Raw genomic sequence first — 19,197 nt, 5'->3', positions numbered from 1 at the left:
CACTAAGAAATAGAGAGGGAGAGATGCTGAAAAAGTCTCTCAGCTTCCCTGTTCATTATTAGAATTCCTAACAAGGATAAGAAAAAAAAAAAAAAAAAAAAGAAAAACAGCGATGAGGCCTTAATCATCGTCTTAGATCATCACACTAAAAACACAGGCTTCCGGACATTTTAACAATGTTGTGCCTTAAAAATGTTTCCACAACATTAAAAACATAAGGGCTTATGGCTTCTTATCTAAAGAAGCTTGATGAACAACTTGAGGATAAAAAGCCTTGTGTGCCACTGTGAGTGCTTTGACGAGAGGAAAGTAAGAGCAAAGAGATGACATCATGCCTCAATACAAACTCACTCGCTTTCTCCCTCTAAATATGGGATGAGAAAACCAAGTCTGAGAATACTTGCTATCAAGAGCTGTTTAGCTGAGGCGATATGCGCTTGTAACATACACAAAGGCATGAAAACACACAAAAACACACGCATAGAGAGTCCCCATATGGTCAGCAATCAAGGCCCTGCTGGCTAGCGCCCTTCCGTCCTTTTGTCTGCCAAGCTGACACCAATTGCTGTAAATGTGCTAAGAGACAGACTATGAGATGACATAAGCCTAACACAAAGTAAATGTTAATGGCAGGCGTAGGCCTATCTATTTCTGTAATACTAACTGTTATGACAAGAGGCCTTCTGAGTTTGGATTAGCCCATAAAATGTTATGATATAACAGGCACCAGCCTGTCATTTATTAAATCTATACAATAGCTATTTGTACTTTGATGGCACAACACCTGACCTTGTTTAAACCTCATTTTCACCCAGTGCCCACATTTCACTTTGTCCCCATGCTCAGCCACCACCGATCCCACTACTTTCTCACCATAATGTTCTTTCTAGGTGGACTTGACGACATGCATTCCCATGGCAATGGAAGCAAAATGGCTTCCAATGGTGGAGGTGATTCAGAGGCACATTTATCAGAGGCCCTGCTGAACCCTGTCCAGCCTGCGCAAATCACCAGTCAAAGGGACAGCAACAGACGAGACAGAAAAGAGAAGCATGATGTCAGAAGCATGGGCAAAGACCTGTCCCAGGATGACTTCTTGTTCCTACTCAGTATGCTGGAGGGTGAACTACAGGTGAGCAACAGACACATTACAGCCAACAATTTTTAGGTCTATATAATTTAGTTCACATCTGTCTGTATCTAATGCTAGGAACCTGACACCCTGCATGGGACAATGTTATATGAAATTGTTTTCTTACTGTCTGTACTTATGTGAATGAAGTAAGTGAGTAATGCTTAATAATAGTTAATCACTGAAGTAAAAACAGTGATGGAATCATGAAAGACTTTGCCCAAAGAGGCCCCATTCCCATAGATTTGATTTAAAAGTACTTTTGAACATAAATTATACAATTACTACATTCAGATTTGACATTGCCTATTTGTGCATGTGTTAGATTACTTATTCATTGGCACTTTTGGTGCCAAAGAATAAGATGGTGTCTCATTCCTTTCTTCACTCTCCTAGGGCATGCAGAAATGAGCGATGTCATGCCTGAAATGGGTAACAGTACAGTTCGAGTTAAGATATACTTAAACAAAACTTTGAGAGCCACTGCAGCTGATGGCCTGAACCAGAGCTAATATCACGACAGATTCATATGGCCTAAGTCTTTTACACCACAGCTGCCTCAAGACATTCAGCCATATTCATGTTGTAACATACTGAAAAAAGAACCCATTTTATATTGCAATGTTCATCACTCGAGGCCAGAGATGAAGTAATCACAGTGCTGAAAGCAGAGATGACAGATTCGGCTCTACTGGAGGCCCACTATGGCTTTAGAGGACCAGAGAAGGTGCTCCGCGCCCTGCAGAGAGACTCACTGCAGACCAAGCAGGACCAACTACAGGACGTTTATGAAGAACCCATGTCCGAGGTACCAAATACAAGCAATAACAAGAACTTAGGTCACAGGTTGTTGTTTCAAGAGAGTGGTTATCCTGAAATGTCTTACTCTCTGATGAGGGTTCCTTCATTTCAAGTAAGGGAATATGTGACTGTTGTATCATGCTGTTGTAGTTTAATTACACTGCAGTACAGGTGCTGCATGTTTTGAATCAATTCTACTTCTGCAGTGATTATTCATCTGTAAATTAACATGTTTTGCCGCTATGTACAAGCAGTCTGAGATTTCTATACAGTCAATAGCTACACTGACATGGTTTTTACATTAGATTTTGTTTTATTTCCCACATTTGCATTTAAAAGGACTGATGCCCTTTCCATGTACAACTCAGGATGCACAGACATTGTCACCACTCCTGTTCTTTCCCTTTGCCCCTCAGCTCAATCGCTTGGTCCAGACCCAGAGGCGGTCAGCCAGACAGATGCTGGAGCAGCTGGTGGAGGTTGAGCATTCCCACAGCAGTGCCCTGTGCAGGCTTGAGGAGCAGGAGAGGAACCACAGGGCCTTCATCCAGAAAAGTGACGACCTCACCACACTACTGGAGCAGGACCGAGAGAGGTTGGTGGATCAAGCCCTAAGGGGCCTTTATTAATACCTTGACTCTGCCTGAAGCAAAGTCAGTGATGCAACATTAATGGCAGGCTTGTTAATAGTTAAGATTTTCCCACCAAATTGGCAGTGCTGTGGTGACGTGATAATTTTACAAATATCCATCTGCACCGTTCAGAGTCCCTCCTGGTGCAGGAAAGATGAGGATTTAGAGCTAGCGCAAAAAGAGGCAGAGGGATTAAAGTATTTCAGCACACTGGGAAAAGTCAGATCTGTGCTCTGTGATGTACACTTGTGCAGGCTTAGATTCTTTTAGTCTGTGTTGGTTTGTAATGCACTTCATGGCTGAGTGAGACAGCAGAGGCACTGCTGGCCACTGTATTTCTAACTAGACAGTGTCTGTGACCTCAAGCCTGTACTTAGAGCTACTCCACTCAGACACAGACCATTACATCCTGGGCTCGGTTAGGCCTTGTGGCTAGCCTGGCTCTGTTCACTCTCCCTTGTAAACACATAAACATGCACTCACATGCAATTATATGCACAGTCTAAATTGGCACCCTCACTCTATCGCCTGCCCAGCTCAACAATACCACACAGCAAGGGCTGAAGCCTGACAAAATGAGCAGGGGTGTAGGGGGTACATAGTAGGGTTCAAGCCCCGAATAACTGGCATTCAGATGTGGCATATGAAGGTGGTCACTGAGTCTTTAAGCTATTTGAGGCCCATAACAGTGCTGTTGTCTTGAGGTCTCTGGTTGTCTCGGCTCATGTACCACCAGAGTCCACTCTGTAATCTAGTTGTGTCGAGAGCAGACCCACACTGGGCTCGCAGCCTTGAGAGGAGACAACTTGTCTGCCTCTCTATGCCAAGGTCCAAACTCTTCACTGATCTGCCGCAAACACACACTCAATTAAAGAGCAAAAATAGCTATGCCAGTAGACTGATTTCGTTTACTAGAATTTGACTATTCAGATACAATGTGGAAACCTTGAACATGCACACAAAAAAGGCATTGCGGTTCATTTTGACCTAATGATGATTAATACATGAGTAGACAGCATGTCTGTGGTGTAGTGTGAACTCTGTGTTGCTCATACATTCCTGACTGTGAGAACACAGAGGGTTTTCATCCCCCAGTCTGCCCTCCTCTATGCAGCCCATTAGGAATATGTGTCTTAAAAAAACATATGCCACCAGCACTTGTGTTGCCCATGATGCAATGTCAGGTAAGATTGTTGTATGTATCAACAGGTGTAGTTTTTTTGTTATTTCATTATTCACATGCTAAGCCTATCCATTGACCTGGGGACTAAAACTTGATCCCTTCATTGCCCCCCCGCCAATAAATTACCTAATCATGCAGGTGATAAAACAAACATACTGACTCTCTCTCTCACACACACATACACACTGCTAACACACAGATTTTTTCATCCTTATGTTTATATTTGTTATCAGGGACACTTGAAAAATTGTTTATATTCCCTTTCTTCGTCTTCCCAACTGCACTCCTGCTTCTTTGAGTTTGGCAGAAATAGGAAGTTTGAGCAGAGTCAACGCTTGCATTTATCCACAGGGTAAACAACACAAGGCGAATGGCAGTACGCCTGTCACATCCCTTTCATCTCCCTCTCTATCCTCCAGCTATTTCGTCCCTCTTCCATCTCGCTCTGCAGTAGCCTAAATATTTAACAGAAAAAATTTCCAGGCCTACTTGGGATCCTCTTCAACTCTTTCTCAATCTTCCTCCCCCTTCCTTTTCAAAGTGAATGTTCTGAGCCAAGTGAGCCACTCAGCCCGGCCTAATACGAGTGCCTCCGTCTCCCTTTCATTTCACTGAAAAAGTAGCTGCAAGGAGTGCCGTGTGCACAACAGATGATCTGTTTTAGCTGTGAACTATATGGTAAATTCCAGACATGGTGTGTAGAACGATAATCACTATGTGCCATGGCATGGTCCCCGTTGCGTGTCAAAGGATGATTACATCTGTGCATCACAATGCAGCAATCTGGCTGTTCCAACCTCAGCTATCAGAACATGCTCGAAGCCAATGTGCGTTTCCTATGGTCTGTCACTGGGCTGACAGGTTCTTAGCGGTAACCGCACACACATGTTCACCACACACAAAGCATCCACACTCTCATGTGTCCACTTGAGTTCTGAATCACTAACACTTCCCAAACTGTACTCTACACCCACAAGCCACTTTTAACTTCTTTCATGTTTTCACTCCCCAACTGATGTGGCATTCTCATCATAATGTGGCCTACTCATCATCAATATATCATCAATATGCTTTAAAGATGCAGGCAAGGAATGCTCAGACAGACAGCTCAAACAGACAAAAAGCAGAGAAAAAGAGAGGACAACCAAGGAGCAAAAATAGTGAATGAGAAAAAGCTCTCTGGCTTGGTTAAACATGGCGGAGGGAATGTTTTGTAGGTTCTGCCCAGAGGAAAAGGACAAAGTAAACTTGGCTGTGCCACAGCGGAAACCCACAGCTGTTCTGTCCATCCCACACACTCAAACAGATCCACCATCCGCCTGCTCAGCCAGTAAAGTGTCAGGAGATGATGTGCATAAATTACCACTGGAGTTTGGCAGTGCATCACTTGACAGAGCAGAACCACTGTTCTGATCTCAAACTGTCAAACCCATTCATTTGCTGTACTGGTATGGGAGGTCAGGTTAAAGTCAATCCTTCAGTTTTACTAAAAGTGCTGATAAAGGAACAGGAAGAAAAGCAGGACAGTGTTAAGTGAAGTGTCTTTTCTTTGTGTCTTCACAATGCCTTTTCAGTGACCCTACACAGCAGCGCTGAGCCCAACTGGTGGACCTATCACGAGCAGTGGTTTAAAAAAAAAAAAAAAAAAAAAAGTACTACTCAATCTCACTAAATTACACATCTCGAACACTGCAAGATGTATGAGAATAGAAAAAAGAGTGCTACTCTCACATAACAGGCCTATTACATATCGGCCATGTTTGAGGGCTTTCCTGGAAATGCCTTTGAGGGATCCAATCATGCATGTAATTGAGGACAAGCAATGAAGCTGCCAGCCCCTCCTATAAGGGAAACAGGACCTCATGAACTCTGGTTTGGGAGTTGGTCTGTGGATAAGAATCGCTAGGAATGAGGAGGATTGCTCTGTTGCATTCCACAAGTAAAGAGAAATAGCTCATCTCATTGAACCCCTTCCTTACAAATGAGACTCCACTGCCAGCACAGAACAATCAGGCATGTTGGTTTACAAATAGTCCCACTCAGCTGCCAGACCATTCGTCACAGTTTTCACTGTACCAGCATAGAGGAATGGTCAGGCAGAACCCGCTTCTGAGCTCACACGATGAGAAAAAAACAATAATATTGAAAACAGTTGTGGCTGTTTTATCAAGCAACCCATCACTATTATTATGGGTGGCACTGAGACTATGACGTGGTGACAGTGGCCTACCAGTGTAGTGTAAGGGGGAATGCTGCTGGGGAACTAGCTCAATGCTAGCACTAGCTTTCCATCATAAATTTGTTGGCATTCTGCGGCTACCTGAATGGTTACCTTCATTTGCGTTGTTGTTCTTGTGCATTGTAGGGAGCTTTTAAGTGAAGTGTCTTTTCTTTGTGTCTTCACAATGCCTTTTCAGTGACCCTACACAGCAGGGTAACACACAACATCGAACTGGGTAACACACAACATCGAAATGGGTAACACACAACATCGAACAAAAGGGGACTAAAATCACCAAAACTCAATGGAAAAATTATAAGCCCTTCAGCTCTTAGCTCTAAGCTAAGAACTCCAGTCTCTAAGTCCTGGGCTAAAATAAAACCAGAGCTTAAGTTAGCCTTATTTCACATTAGCTCTTGTCAACCTAGGCCTCACAAAAAAAGATTCACACTTGAAAATCAAAACCCAGGGTTAACGTTTTCACAAGTTTTATCGTACAAACAGTTGACTGCTTTGCTCTAACCTTGACCTACAGTGGGGATATCCCATATTCAGGGTTGTACGTGTGACATGACTGTAAGCCCGGGGCTAAGTGTACTGTGCTAAGGTTTTAATTGGCCAGTATCCACTAGAGTAGTTTACTAACCACAACCTACCACATAAACTATAATTTGCAACAATGTATTGGGGCTGATAATTGATTTGCCAGTCAGGGTAATGTGTGGCAGAGTGACACGCTCTCCCTCCACTGGCAAGAGTGTTAGTCGCGTGTTGACCAACACACTTGCCAACATGAAGGTCTATAAATAGAGAACTTTCCAGTGTGTCTTTGGGCTGTTTTGCAAATACTTTTCTGATGATGAAATGTCACAAGGGAAATATTTCACCCTTAATTGTGGACTTGAGGGTTTTGTTGGAGCAAAAAGACCAAAAGAGGTATATTTCGCTCTGAGAGCAAGAACGAGCAGTCATTAATGTACAAAACTACTTCTGCAGGGGAACGCAAGCTACAGGCAGACCTATGGGCTTGCAGCACTCTGATATTAGACTGCTGGTACTATGATCTTTTAAAGCCCATTTCTTTTTCCATTATCATTTTTGTCATTCTTATCATGACAGATGAAACTAGTACTGGGAATGATGAGAGTATCATCTGTCATCCCTCCCTGCCTCCACTGAGCACCTAGATATGATTAGAGTAATCCATCTCATGAAGGCAGGGAGACTGAAGGAATTGACAAATCCAAGAAAAAGATACAAGTTGCAAAAACAAAAAAGGAGGCCGGGCTTAAGGCAAAGAGGTAGGATGAAAAACAATGGGCTATGAAGGAGAGAGCGAGTGAGACAGTGAGAGAGAAAGCAGGAGAGAGGGACATATGGATGTAATTGTGGGCCGATGAGCTGATGATGTCATCTCACAGTCAGGTTATCAGGCCCCAGGCACAGCAGCTACAACACAACATGTTTCTTTTCTTTAAAACGTAGACGAACACCACATACACAAGACGTGATGCAGCGTGCATGCTTCTAGAGGAGCTGCAGTTTCTCGGACATACCAGGTTAGGCCTGCAACCTATGCAGCCAGGTTAAATGACTAACATGTTGGTTCAAGCTAATCCTGCAAATTGAAAGTGTTGGCCTCTCCAGCTTGAGTTGTGATTGAAGGTTTAGCTTCCCCTCACACACACCCTCTGTCCTTCCCATTAGCCTCTCTGGCATGGCTACAAAATGACCTCATCTGCAATGGGCTGAACTCCAGTTTAACACACACACACACACACACACACACACACACACACACACACACACACACACACACACAGAGCAGAAGAGACTGTACAGTCCCATATAAGGGCTTGGTGATGATGTAATGGGCGCCACGGGCTGCCAGTGGGGCTCAGTGTGCAGAGCACTTCTCATAATGTTTGGTTTTCCGGATGGAATGTCCACATTGCTGGGAACGCCGGGAGAGAGAGGTGAAAGAGCAGAGAGAATTCACTCTCTGAGGATTTAAGAGCAGAGGCCAACAGCGCAGGTAGGAACAACCAAAAGACTTGTGAACAGCATTTAGAAGTGTGCAAGGCTTTGGAAAACTTTGCTTTGTAACTACGAGCTGAGCCATTACAGACAAACCATCTGTTAGGTGATTCTGCAAGGATTTCATCGTGTCTTACACCGCTTAGTTTACACCAGTTTACTGAAGAGTACTTACAGGTGCCAAAATTATATATGTCAAAAGTTCAAAGCAAGGTCTGGAACTGGAATACATGTGTCACACGTTGAAACGTTTGGTTGAAAAATGACGTTGCTTTTTCAATCCTCCTTTTAAGCCTATTTAAATCTTGTAGATTCTGCAAGAAGAGTATTTTTGAACAAAATTCAGCTGACTACTATATTGAAATTGTCAGTGAAATTTAGCAAAATAGTCACACGTTTAGAACCGTGCTAATGTGCAATTGGTGTGAATGGAGTTCAGCAGGAACAGGATGAAGTGTGTGTGTTTGTAATTGGACAGAGTTAGAAATTTTCAATATTTGCATACAATGAAATTTTAACCAGTTTTTGTATTCTGCTAATTCATATTCAAAAAGTAGTGTGGTACCTTTGTATGTGTTGGACTTGGATGAATTTACTGCTACATACATAATGTATACTACATGCTAGTCAGATAATTTGCATATTAAAGAAAAAAAATTGTACCAAATGTACAACTTTTTTTTTTTTTTTTTACTTATAATTTTAATCTCTCCCTCACCCTTTTTCTTCTCAAACAAGCCTGCATCTGTGGATATAGCGATGCCAATACAGACCTAAAACATCCAATATTAGAATAGTGAAAGTGGTCTGTTGAGACATCACTTTTAAATTTGTCTAAATGTGTGTGTATGTGCATCTGTGTGCACTATTTTAACATGCACAAGCAGCAAAGGCCAAGGAAATGAGGTTAAAAATAGCAACCAAATCAGTTTTTAGTTACAGGGCTACAGAGAAACAATGCTGCCACCACCCTCTCCCTCCAAAGTAAGGAACTGATACCACTCCATATTTTAAGTCCTCTCTGCTTTTTTAGTAACACTGTAAAATATCATGCGGCAAGGAACAATTTTCTGAAGCCACAGACAGAAAGAAAAAAGTTACATCAGACAACAAAAAACACATGCCATAAAACATGAATGCAAAATGTGTGTATTGAATTTAATTGTACATTGGCATGCATCTGGAGAAACGTGAGGAGTGACAGCACTTGGTAAATGTAGCCAGTCTGTAATTACTTATGGAACAGGGGGAATTCCTGCCTCTCCAAGATGGAAATGGGGTAGAGTTAGAGGGGCACAGAGGGAGGGTGATGGGGTACAGCTTGGAGGGTACTCAAGGGTAGAGGAACTTCTTAATTAACAAACACTCCCTGCCAAGGGACCATCTGTCGTGCCAGTCAAAGCATCCTACAGAACACACCCTGCAAAGAGAGGACTGCAGAGATACAAGAAAACACACACACAAATATCTACAGGACATAATGGGGCACATACACAGATGTACACGCACACGGGTACAGAAACATGCACAAAGCAGAAAGGGAAAAGGGGCCTAGATTCTGCGCAGGTCAGTAAAATAGGGAGGAAATGATGTTATTGCTCTATTCTTTCCTGTTTGAAGGAAAGCCCACTGCTTAAACAGAAGTAAATGGCAGTGAATGAAAGTTTTGTGCTGCAAATAAATAGATCAGGAAATAACTTGTATTGTAATACTGAGGCCAAGAACTGAAGTCTAAATGGAAAAAGGTTGTCTTAATGTCTCATATAAGGGGACTTAATTTCACAGCAAATCGGATAGCATTCCATTTGACACAACCCTTATTTTCTTCTCTTTACAGACTAAAATTCTTGATTGTAAAGGAGAAAGAATACCAGGAGAGAAAAGAGAAGGAAAGTGAAAGCAAAATCTCAGCTCTGACAGAAGAGCTGACCAAGCTGAAGACTTTTGCACTGCTGGTTGTGAGCGAGCAGCAGTGTCTGAGTGAGAAACTAGGCGAACAGAGCCGACGTGTCCAAGAGCTGACCACCATCACTGACCACACCAGGCAGGAACTCAGCACTGCTCACACCAGGGCCAAGGAGGAGGAGCTCAAAGCCCTGCATTTGGAGGCAGAGCTGCACAATCAGGTTTCCATCTACCGCCAAACACAAGAGGCAATGACAGCAAAATTAGCTGAGGAGGACGCTCAGAATCAACAGCTCCGACAACGACTGGTGGCCCTCAGCCAACAGCTAGATGAGCTGGAGGGAACAAGGGGAGTCCTGAGGAAAGCAGAGGAGGAGCTGCGGGAGCTGAGGGACAGGCTGAGGCGTGCAGAGGAGGTGGGGGAGAGAGGAATGGGAACCCCAAGCTTGCTGTCAGAAGTGGAGGCACTGAGGAGAAGGGTGGAGGAAATGGAGGGGAAGGACGAGGAGCTGATCCGCATGGGGGACCAATGCCGAGACCTGGACCACAGGCTAGGGAGGGAGACCAGCCAGTGCCGCAGCCTGAAGGTTGAGGTGGATAAGCTGAATAGCAGAATCAGTGAGTTGGACAGACTAGAGGAGGCTTTAGGCAAGAGCAGGCAGGAGTGCAGCACTCTGAGAGGCAGCTTAGAGAGAGAGAAGGGTGTAAGTAAGATGCTGTCTGGTGAGCTGGACACACTGAAGGTCAGGGTGAAAGAGCTGGAGGCCATTGAAAGCCAACTGGAGAAGAATGAAATGGCAATGAGACAGGATCTGGCCAAACTCAGAGCCCTTACTGTGGCTCTGGTAGAGAACAGAAAGAGCATGACTGAGCGGCTTCAACAGGCTGAGGAAAAACTCAGAGGGAGGGGGAGCAAACAAAATGAGCCAAACACTTTGTCAACTATAACAGAAAGAGTGAAAGAGGAAGGGCAGCAGACACTGAGGTCTAAGGCAGATTTAGAGGTCAGGATTAAGGCCATAGCAAAGGAAAAGGATGAGCTCCAAGCCAGACTAAAAAAAGAGGAAGAGAGAAATGGAGATTTACAGAGTAAAGTAACCATCATGAAGAAAAGGTTACAGATCCTAGAAAGCAAGAAGGAAAAAGAGGAGAAAAAGGAAAAAGAGATGGACATCCATAACTCTTTGCCAAACAACTCTAATCATCACTGCCACGAAGAGGACAACAAAGTAAAAGAACTGAGCCAGGAAGTAGACAGGCTGAGGAGGAGACTCCTAGAGAAGGAGGTGGTGGAGGGGGAGCTGATGAAAGCAGAGGAAGACTTTGAGTCCCTGGAAAAGAGATTCAGGGATGAACAGAGGAGGTCACAGACTCTAACAGAGGAGCTAGAAGTGGCCAAGAGGGAGCTTTCCAGGTACCAGCAGGCAGAGAAGCAGGAGGTCAACCAGGAACACCTCCTCCTCTGTCGTCTCCAGCAGGAGCAAGTTAAATCCAGACTCTTGGGCAGGGAAGTGGAGGCACTGAAAGAGAAGCTTCAGAAGCTGATGGGGACTGAGGAATCCATCTCCAGGGTCCAGATGGACCACTCCACCCTGCAGAGGAAACTGATCCAGCAAGAGGCCAAGAACAGAGGCTTGGCCAGAGAGATGGAAGGACTGACTAGTGAACTGGAGAGGTACAGACGATTTAGTAAGAGTCTGAGACCTGGTGTAAACGGAAGGCGCTTTTCAGACCTTCACCACTGCAGCAAGGAGGTCCAAACTGAGCCAGCAGATTGTGTGCCTCCTGACTGCACGGTGAACAACAGGAAACTAGAAGAAAGTGACGAGGAGGACCAGAATGAGGACCAAGTCCTAAACAGAAGCAGCTCGACTCTAGTCAACAACCTCAACAGCTTGAACCGTGTAAATAACAATGTGAGCCAATACAGCAGCCATTCAGCCAATGGCACAGACATGCACCAACCGGTTAATGGAGAGGTGATGATGCTGACACACACACCGGGGCAACCCTTGCACATCAAAGTAACACCAGACCACGGACTCAACACGGCCACACTAGAAATCAGCAGCCCCACTGCAGACTCTGCCACATCGTACACCAGCACGGCTGTCATCCCAACCAGCGGAGCCCCACCCAAACAGAGAATCACTATCATCCAGAACTCAGCCGTGTCTGTAGTAAAGAACAGGAGCTCCCCTTCCAGTCCTGACCGAGCACTCTCCCCACTTACCATAACGCCTATGTCTCGGATGGTGAGTCCTAGTTCATCACGCTCTGTGACTCCTGACCACAACAACTCCCCCATCCAGATTGTGACCGTCAGGACCTGCTCTCCAGAGCCAACAGAGGCCACAGGTCAGGCTGTTTTCCGCAAGACTCCAGAGCGGCAAAATAGCTGGCATCTCCAGAGGTCAAACAGCACCAACACGAGTCCTAGCATCATCACCACAGAGGATAATAAGATCCACATCCACCTGGGGAGCCCCTATATCCAATCCCTGAATGGTCCGCAGCAGGTTGGCCCATACCATCTTCGACAAGAGCAAAGGACTCAAGTACTGACCAATGGCTGTCATGTCAAAGGTGGTGGCAAGATTACCAGTAGCATCACTATAACTCCTGCCACCTCCCCAGCTTCACACCCCTCAAATATTACAGTAAGTGGCCTTTATGATTAGGTGATCCAACACACCCATATTCAAATTCATTCCATGATTAACCTGCTTTAAAACAGCAACAACAACAACAACAACAACAACAATAACAACAACTAACTTACTGGCCTACCACTGTACTAGTCATATCTCGCAATATACTGTATTTGGCAAGGGGAAAATTTTTTTTTTCTTTTGGGGGGGTTAGGAGGGTATTTTTCTGTAAGAGCCTCTGTACAGTCTCTCTGATCTAGTGGGTGTGAATATCACTAGACTTTAGTGTATAACATGCTTTCCTCATGGCTGTTAGTGAAGTATGTGAGAATTCCTCAAAGGCAGCCAGATGTGTCATGCGCATTTCATAATTTTCTGTTGTATCCATTTTTCTAGTCATTAAAATGATTTGTGTTGTTTTCATTCATTCACTACAAATAAAAGTTTTGAAAAAGGTTTGTTTAAGAGGTGCACTGACACAGGTGTTGGCTAGCAGGCCAATTTAATGAAAAACACAGGCCATAATAGAAATATATATAGAAGAACTAAGTATACACAGAACACTATGGTATATGCTTCAGTATTTTTTTTTTTCTTTTGTTTTTTTTAAATTACAGTCCAGAATTAAATTGGGCATTATCTTTTCATTTAATATTCATAATAACTCAAAAATGCAACAGTATTTAGTTATCTCACAATGTAACAGCTGCCTAAAATAGTCAATATAAAAATACACTAATACTTTTCATCAGTGATTAGATACTCATACTTGGTGTATAACTGTATTTCTAATAGTATGGGCCTATACAGTATACCTATATCACAAAAACATGAAAAAAGCAACAGCTGAGAGTTGATGCTGATATGAAGAAAACATTTTTATAGCATTCAGACAGCTGTAAGAATGTTCAACAGGCAATCATTTTGGTTATGCACTGAAGTGGCTTTTCAGAATAACTGGGATTCAGTACACACATCTTTGATTAATGAAAGAAATCAAAAAATTAAATTAAAAAAATTAAATACATGAATAAATAAGCAAACAAATAAATAAATAACAGAATAACTACTGAACTAATGAGCAGCCATGAAGCCAGTTACTGAAAATTTTACATTATTACTGTTGCTCACCTTGCTTACATATTAATCACACAGTTAGTGTGCAAAATACATTTTTTTAGGATTGTCATAAGGCAAGCCAATTTTGCTTTGGTGGTCTAAAAAGGTAAACCTTTACCTTGAAAAAACACAACTGGCTTAATGATAATTCTTCAGCACTGACTAATGGCAAATCAAAATCTGGCATAAATCAGATATAAATTGTTGCCTTACATGTGCAACATGCCAAACATTTACAAATATCTTTTAAGACTTTGTGGTGGATTGGCAGATGTTCAGGTGATTGAATGACACCAAACCAGGGTGCTTGTTTTTACATCTCATCTGTAAAGAAAGAAAGCAAGAAAACCAGAAAGCAAGCAAGCAAGAAAGACAGGCTCAATCTATTTGTTGATAAGAGTGATTTAGAAAATCCTGAACCATATTTATTTCACAGCTGAGAGCAATTTTGACCCAGGGTGATGAGAAGGCATATACCTATGTAAGATTGCTGGACAGGAAAAAAAAAAAAAAAAAAAAAAAAAAAAAAAAATATATATATATATATATATATATATATATATATATATATATATATATATATAAAAATCTAATTCGTGTCTGCTGAGCTGAGTTATATTCAAGGGCTGATGTCACCTCACATCTACGTATCTCAACCGCACCAAAACTCTCTGCAGCTGTGTGTGTGTGTGTGTGTGTGTGTGTGTGTGTGTGTGTGTGTGTGTATGTAGTTTGAAGCCTCACTTCTATGATGCACTGGGAAACTCAGCTGACATCAAAAGCGGCAAGCTGGGTAAAATCAGTTTGACCTGTGAGGAGCTTTCTAGAGAGTTCTACCCTTGATCCCTTCTGATTATGAGGGCCGGCTCCTTTTTATTTTCTAAAATAGTGAATGGAGCATGTTAATAATTCTATAAAATGTGTTGCATCATTTAAATCTGTCGTTATTTTGACAATAATTTATTAGCTTTAATTGTATTAAGCATCTAAAACATCTGGCCTGTTGCTGCTACCAATTTGTGATTAAATAGTTTTCCATATGGATAATGCCTTTATCAACTACTCACTCATCACTGCTACAGCTAAATCTAGAGATGCACCCATATGGAAGCAATATTTTTTTTTTAATTGCTGTTGTGGCCAATACCAATATGATAATCAATAACATGACTCTAACATTTGCAAAAATACTAAGAGGCCAATAAAAGCTATCAGTTTATTTTCCAAGTATCAACAAATTTTTTTTAAAACAAATTGCAGTTAGCACAAGAAAGGGCATTTTATACTGACATGATTTATCTAATATTTATCTTTTTCTCTTTTACAGTCAGTAAGGCAATTAACATGAAGTCAAGAGAAACCTTGTATGGCTAGAGAACCCCACATTAAACATGATGCAGTAAACAGCATCCAAAATGTAGGCCAGTGCTTGTCTAAAAATAGCGATGTCTAATGACAGCCAGCCAAATCAGATAAAGATTAATCATAAGTGATTTCATTGCTTTGTTTTGGTTTTTCTCCAGAAAATAATGCAACTCCCCTTTAAATGTAACGACTGAGAACCACAGCAGAACTGCAACTACTGTATGAAAATGCTCCATGTTATTGGCTGAAATTCCATTACTGAAACAATAACAATCATTTTATTTTCTCATATATCAGAAGATAATATATCGTCAATTGATATATCATGCATCCCTAGATAAACCACGTTTTTAACCAAAACGCTTGGCAGTCACCAGACTGTAGTTACTGGACACCACAAATACAGAAAAGATTAATTTACCCATCATCCCTGGTCAGATATGGCTTAATTTTCATTTTGCTTCAGCGGTAAATATTAACAATTTATCCCCAACTAACTGGCCTGCCAAAAGGCTGGCTAACTCACAGCATGAAATTTGATTTGATCAATCAGTAGCTCTGTTACTGCTGACAGAAGTCTGTCTAGCAGCAGGGCAGCACTGGCACAAAACAAATTCTCTGTGCTCTCCAGCCGCACATGAAATGAGACTGTCAGCTTCAATCCAACATACATATGTATATGTTACAGCAAATGTGGGAGAATGTATGCAGGCTTTCACAGTCACTACACTTTGTGTGGTTGTCATGTACCATATGACCAAAATACCTCTTGAGACCTCAGATCTGTGAGGTGCAGGAGAGTCACTCATGTGATTCCTCGACATCAGAAAAGGCAGCTCCTGCACTTGGTAAGTTTTCTTGCAGGTCCCGTTGAATGGAACACATCTGAAGTCAATTTATTTTCCACAAAACTGATGCGCATTGGCATATGTACCACTTTACTCCTGGTAGGAAGATAACATGTTGCTGCATTGCTAGATGCATTCAGTGTATATGTAGCAAGGCCAGGTGACTGATTCCTGACTTTTTTTTGTATTTTAGCCCAATAGTGGGAGCACTAGCCGGCAGAACAGGCTTCTATTCATGTGTAAAAAGATGTGGATCTGCAAAACATGCTTACCACAATATTAATAACCATGTATTTAAAGCCCTGATACAACACATTTTTTTTTGTTTGAGAGCTTTATCTAATTAAATGAATCAAAATACAATGATGTGGATAACTGTAGCACTGAACAGCACACACAATGTACAATCATATTACAAATACAGTCAGCAGCCTGGAAGAGCCTCAGATGACTGGGATAAGCCTTTTCCACTCACATTAATCAGGGAATGTCCACATTTGTCATTTCCCCACGTTTGCTGTCACATATAGAGTTATTTGATTAAATAACTAATACACAAGAAAGAGCCTGGGCAACCATAAGTTTGATTTTATCCCTTTCCTCCTCAGGTAAAACACAGAATACACTTGGATACACAGAATACACTTGGTCTTTGCCTCCAGGCGAGTTCCTCCGCCTCGGACCCATAGTCAAATCAAGGAGCTGTGTTAAAAATAATGCAGAACAACTTCATGGGCTGCTTCGTAGCTGTGGCCCTGCCACCTGCTGGCCCAGCAAAGGAGTTTGAAGTTTAAAATTCACTCAAATGTTTGCACAAGAACCGAACAAACTTAACATCAACTTTTCCAATACAACAGGTCAGCACAGCAAATGACGTTATATGGTATAGGAGGCATAAAGCAATCATTTTCAGTACTTCGCCGGAGCTATAGTTTATAGAAATACTAGTCTGTTAAAGACCCAGATTCACACTTTCTTAAAGGCACATTATAGTCTATTGAAGTAGCAAAGCTTGAGGCTGTGTGTCATCTGGATAACAAACAACCGGCCTGTATGAGAGGCCATTGAAAGGTTTCATATAGTGGGAGCAGCTGGCAACAGACCCGTCCTCGCAGACAGATGATGACAAACATGGAGAAACGTTTACTGCCATTACATCACCGGTTGGCAAGGTGGAGACCAGATGAAGTATTTGATGACAGTTTGGGTAGATTATAGCGTGACAGAGGCCTTGTGGGAATCTCTGTCATTAGAGAGAGCATTTACCCACAAGACACATCACCATAACAGTCTTAAAACTCTCATGAATCCTCTCTTCATTCTCAGCACTTCAAAGTCAATCCCACGCCATATCAAACAGACTGCAGTCCTCCTTTTCTGTCTTGTCAATTTCCAGTCACACTCTCATCCTTTTCTTTCAAGCATTTCTGTCATGTAGAAATGGAAGTCAGAATAAGATGTCAGTCAGGGTAAAGAAGTCAACCCAGTTAAAAAAGAGAAAAAAGCTCCATATAGCCTACTTCTCTTTATTTAAGTGGGGAGCCTTATGAAGATCCTAAGAAGCCAAACATGTTGGACTAAACCCATACAGCAATCTGTTTTGCTGTTTGGCCTTATTCCAATAGTCAACATCTTATTTGGGTGTGTTCTTTTCTTCTCTTTTTTCACTGAGAGACACACCAAATTACATTAAAATATCCTGCTTTAAATAGGTTTGCATGTGTCTATTCATGCTCCATACCATTTTCACAAGTGAAGTAAATCTTCACACAGACAATGTGAAAAAAATAATAAATTAATTTATTATTTATAAGTAACAAATTCTACACTAGATAATTTCCAATGAAAACAGCCTAATCGGTAGTCATGTCTCTTGTTTCCTCCAATCAGATTCCTCTGGAGCTGCTTCAGAAACCCGGTCCAACAAGGATTCCCAAGCCCAAAGGATGCAGCGCTCACAGAGGAACCAACAGAGCTCTGAATGTCGGACAGAATAATGGAAAGCCTCCCACAGTGCATGCTGGGAAAAACACTGGCCTGCGAATACCCAACAGGCCCAAGGCTACAACAACAATATGTTAGGCACAGCCAGTGGCCGAAAAATGCACATTTTCTAACATTACAAATCCTCACAGTAGGTATAATATGATGTTCACACTGATTCAGTATAGGCAGGATCCTACAACCAAACAGCTGACCAAGCATAAGGCAATGATAATTTGAATAAAATGTAAAGCTCCCTGTCAGAATTTGCCACCGTCAGACAACTGTGAAAATGAAAAGTAAATAAATAAGTAAATAAATAAATAAGTAAATAAACTGACTCTGCAGTCTGTGTCTGCAATATTGTGTGAATATTTGCTTCATTCCTTTCTCTCGGTGGAGACAAAATTACACCAAAGTCACTGACATCTTGTTTATTGTAAAAGCTAACACACTGGTTTAGTTGGATTACAACTTGTTAGTACCTACCTATACAGCCAACACACAAGCAATCCACAAAGCAGCACCTTGTTCCAATGAAATTATAACTCTGAGGCTTGATTCACACTGAACCACCCCGATGAGGTTTTACGTTACCACCCCCTACAGTGCAATTGGGTCAAATAGGATTAGTGGAATAAGCGATGAACAATTACAAAAATGTTACTTAGAGGTTTGTTTGGTGTACTGGACACAAGCCAAGCTGAAGAATGCTTTATTTTTCCAGAATTTGATGGTTCAATGGTACTAAGCTTGTAGGAAGGAGAGCCAATTCTTCCCTATAATTGTGCCATCCACGGCACAACAATATTCCCATCTTAGGGAAACAAATATCCATTGTAGGAACTCTGGCACCCAGCAACAACGGAGGTGTGTAGATTTAGGGGAGTTTGTGAACACTGTGTTGTGGGCGTTGCTTGTGCGAACACTGTCTGACAGGTTGTGTGCTCTTCGTGCATGCTGTCAATCAATCAGTGCATTCATTAAAAACTGTTTATAATGTGATGTTATTTACACCAGGTGGAATTCTGCATCTGGTTGGCTCTGACTGTCTGAAGGAGAGTTTTTCAAAAGGGCACTACTCACATTTCCACAGCGCTGATAGTTATTGACTTCACACTAACATGGCATACTTTACCTTTGGAAAATGATGCCATGCAATCGAGAGATGCAATGTAAACGCACAAGTCACGGTCTACAAGAATGTATGTGAATGCATTTAAGCAAGGCAACATAACACAATGTTGTTTATTTGCTTTTTCATTTACTGGCCCCAGGGCTAAATATGTACTGTATGTATGTGTAAGTGTGTGTGAGAGG

General features: G+C 42.1%; 2 protein-coding genes across 3 annotated transcripts in view; one reads left to right on the top strand and one right to left on the bottom strand.

Moving 5' to 3' along the window:
• The window catches only part of cmss1 (cms1 ribosomal small subunit homolog), a 34,726-nt gene that overhangs the window by 14,632 nt on the left and 897 nt on the right, over positions 1-19,197 (bottom strand). The gene's annotated exons all lie outside the window — the stretch shown is intronic.
• Positions 905-17,976, top strand: LOC115379624 (filamin A-interacting protein 1-like). The gene is made up of 5 exons (XM_030080394.1): positions 905-1,132; positions 1,770-1,940; positions 2,350-2,528; positions 9,844-12,571; positions 17,785-17,976. The coding sequence occupies exons 1-5, from the start codon at positions 905-907 to the stop codon at positions 17,974-17,976; spliced, it is 3,498 nt and encodes a 1,165-aa protein (XP_029936254.1).

The sequence above is a fragment of the Myripristis murdjan genome, chromosome 21 (genome assembly GCF_902150065.1).
Source record: "Myripristis murdjan chromosome 21, fMyrMur1.1, whole genome shotgun sequence".
In the NCBI taxonomy this organism is placed as follows: domain Eukaryota; kingdom Metazoa; phylum Chordata; class Actinopteri; order Holocentriformes; family Holocentridae; genus Myripristis; species Myripristis murdjan.
The sequence above is the reverse complement of the archived record's forward strand: the minus strand, read 5'-3'. Positions and strand labels throughout refer to the sequence as shown.